Source organism: Squalius cephalus (genome assembly GCF_949319135.1).
Source record: "Squalius cephalus genome assembly, chromosome: 16".
Taxonomy (NCBI): domain Eukaryota; kingdom Metazoa; phylum Chordata; class Actinopteri; order Cypriniformes; family Leuciscidae; genus Squalius; species Squalius cephalus.
The window spans coordinates 28,179,186-28,182,189 of record NC_137137.1 but is presented as its reverse complement, the minus strand read 5'-3'; the positions used below and the strand labels follow the sequence as shown (position 1 = coordinate 28,182,189).

Here is a 3,004-nt window from a genome sequence, read left to right as displayed (position 1 = left end):
TTATAGGTCCTTCTACACGATAGTGTTTGACTAAATCTTTCTGCGATGCCTACGAAACATCGACGTGAAAGATGAGTATGGCTGTGTTTCTGTTACCTATTACGCTTTAAACTCGTCTAACTATTACACTTATTTTGTTATTTTGTGTGTGTGTCGCTAAACAACGGTTAAGCTAATGAATTACGGTTGACAAGTGGTATTTTTATGTGAATTGATTCATTTTTTTATTCCGTCCACACCAGAGTTTTAGGCATCCGTCTTTTAGGCCCGATCCAGAAAACAGACGCTGTGTTTTATAATTGCTCTTCTTTTTATGATCTTCTTTTTATTCAGCAGAATGCTGAAATATTTAATCTATCGTCAATTTCAATCGTTAGATAAATCATCTAACTATTATATGTGAAACATATTCTGGATTCACACATTGGATTCTTGTTTATATTGAACATTGTTATTGAACCGTTTTTCAATATTATTGAAAATAATTGTTAAATAAAAGCGCTAGTGTTCTGGGCCTCATCAAAGTTCTCACAGTTTTCACCGGAGCGTACCGACTCTGAAACAAGACTTTGTTTAAAAGATTTAGTTTGCATTTCTTCTGAAACACCCTGTTTTGAAATTGTTTAACAACTTTTAACATTCTTGTCTATTTCCTTACACTTCTAACACTTACCGTATTGCCGGGTGTGATTGTAATGTTTTTTTATGCCGTTTTCTTTACACTTTCCCCGGGATATCATATTTGTTATATATCTCTTTGTTCATACACGACGGTATTCGCATGAATTGGCTTGATTTGTATCTTGATTTGATACGCAAGACATTTACATTATATTATATTATTATACCGTAAATAGCGCTAAAATGTATATTTTAACCCTTTATATGCCGCACAAGGTTCTCTGTTCTCTGGTTCTATGTTTTTAAAAATAAAGACAAGGACGCATCTTTCTATAAGCGACCCTCAAAATCTGTGCATACAACAAAACATCTGTAGGTGTACGATGATTTATCAGAAAATTACTTTTGTTTGAAGAAAAACTTAAATCAGCTGGTGCTTGATAACTATAGAAGTTATTAAACACCCCTGAATTCGGTAATGATATCACGTTTTAACTCAATACATTGGAATGCGCTAAAGAACTTTAACATCTTGTTGGTCAAATGAACTTAAAAATGAAATACATCCTAACTACTTTCTAAATGTTTGTAAATCCAAAAACTGTTGTCACTGGATTGAAAGTGAAAATAATAAACTTCTCCTTTGTTTTTATTCATCAAGTTAAATGTAAATTTGCAAATCCAAATGATAGGAAAACTTTATGATAGGAAAGTACGGACGGCGCCTTTGACCGATCCTCTACATATGGGACACTTGCTCAGAGAAGGCGCACATTCTTTGCACACAACTAGGTGACCACAGGGGATGAAGACAATGTTCACTTCCTTATCCATGCAAACTTTGCATGTGCGCTCCTCTTGAAGTCTTCTTAACTGTTCCTCCATAGACGAGTCTGAAAGATCTTGACTCGGTGATGCAGCTTCATTTGTCTGGGCCGTCAGGCCACACTCAAATTTCATCTCTAAAGCACACTTCACCACCGCATCTTCTGAACGGTCTTCTCCAGGACCCACAGGTGGATCAACACATTCTCTCGATTCGCTGCCTCCATTAGTCAATAGCCGCTCAAGTAGTCTTGGAAATCTTGCTTGAATCTGATGAACAAACTCTTGGCCCTTTTCTTGCAGCAGGTATTCACATCTTGGAAACCACTTGGCATGTTCTACCCATGGATCATCACCAGACTCCCAACATCTGAGTCCACCATCGCAAGAAAAGCACTTCACGTCATCATTACGACCAACATAGTAAAAACCAGCCTTAGCCAATTGGTCTGGTCGAACAGTTATTCTTGAGGGCCAGTAGACAAATGTGAGCAACCTGTCTTCACACTGTTGCATTGCCGATACATTGAAAAGGCTAGATAAAGGTACATTATCTGCACGGTCACCTCGAACGAAGGGGCAGTTGGGGTAATGCCTCTGGTGCTCTGATACTGCACAATCTCCCGGTTCCCAGTTGCTAAGCTGGCCTCCACAACTGAAGCAAGCCACTCTGTCACCCTGGCCAAGGTAGTAGAAACCAGCTTTGGCAAGCTCGGCCGGAGCTACTGGTGCAAGAGTCCAATTCTGAAAGGTGTCAAGGCGTTCCTGTTCCCGACGCATGCCAGGATTCTGACAACACATCCAGAACTTTTCTGAGGATTACGCCGATCTGCTCTTTGCCGTTAAAAAACATGGGCGTTACATCAGGCCATGGCTTTGTCAAGCCTCTTACGACTTCCATTTCATTTTTGAGATTTGTCACGCGTTTGGTATCCTGCGCACAATCTTTTTTCATATCACACGCAGCGTCGATGATCCTGTGCATCAAGCCAACCATTTGGCCTCTAAAATGATCTTTAAACATAGAGTCCAGCGCAGCTCTTAAACGACACTCTTTGCCCGTGGCACACTCACACACCGGATGATAATCGTTCTCCATCGGGTTTTGCGTTGCCATTTTTTCAGCTTTTCGAATTTTTTTCCAACTTTTCGTTCCTGGAATGTTCCCCGGAATCTCCCTTGCGGTACAATCGTGCCTTGTGCGTTAATGCGCAGAAGTTTGTGTTTTGGGGTTAAAAGTTTGCGTCAGGCTCAGACAAAGGACTTTCAACTTTTGTTGCAGTAGCGCAGCAGTCCGAGGCTAGTAGAGCTAGAGTAGAGCGTGCAATGTCCTGAAATATTTATCAGGCTGGGGTCCGCCCCACTGTTGTGTAGGATGTGAATAGGGGCTTGTCATCAGGAAAGCCATAAATAACTATGTAAATTAAACCCACATTATGGAAGTTTGAATCGTTCGAGTCATACACACAAGTGCAGCGATGGAGCTCGTGAACACGAGCAGTGTGAGAGGATTCTTGAGATCTTGCGACGATCTGACTGAGAAGATTCGCTGTTTAAT

General features: G+C 40.6%; 1 protein-coding gene across 1 annotated transcript; it reads right to left on the bottom strand.

The window, feature by feature from the left end:
• Positions 1–1,320: 1,320 nt before the first annotated feature.
• LOC307173961 (putative inhibitor of apoptosis) lies at positions 1,321–2,226 on the bottom strand (the record flags this gene model as incomplete). Its single annotated transcript, XM_079897565.1, has 1 exon — positions 1,321–2,226. One exon carries the CDS (start codon positions 2,224–2,226, stop codon positions 1,321–1,323), a length of 906 nt encoding a protein of 301 aa, XP_079753691.1.
• Between the last annotated feature and the right edge of the window lie 778 nt (positions 2,227–3,004).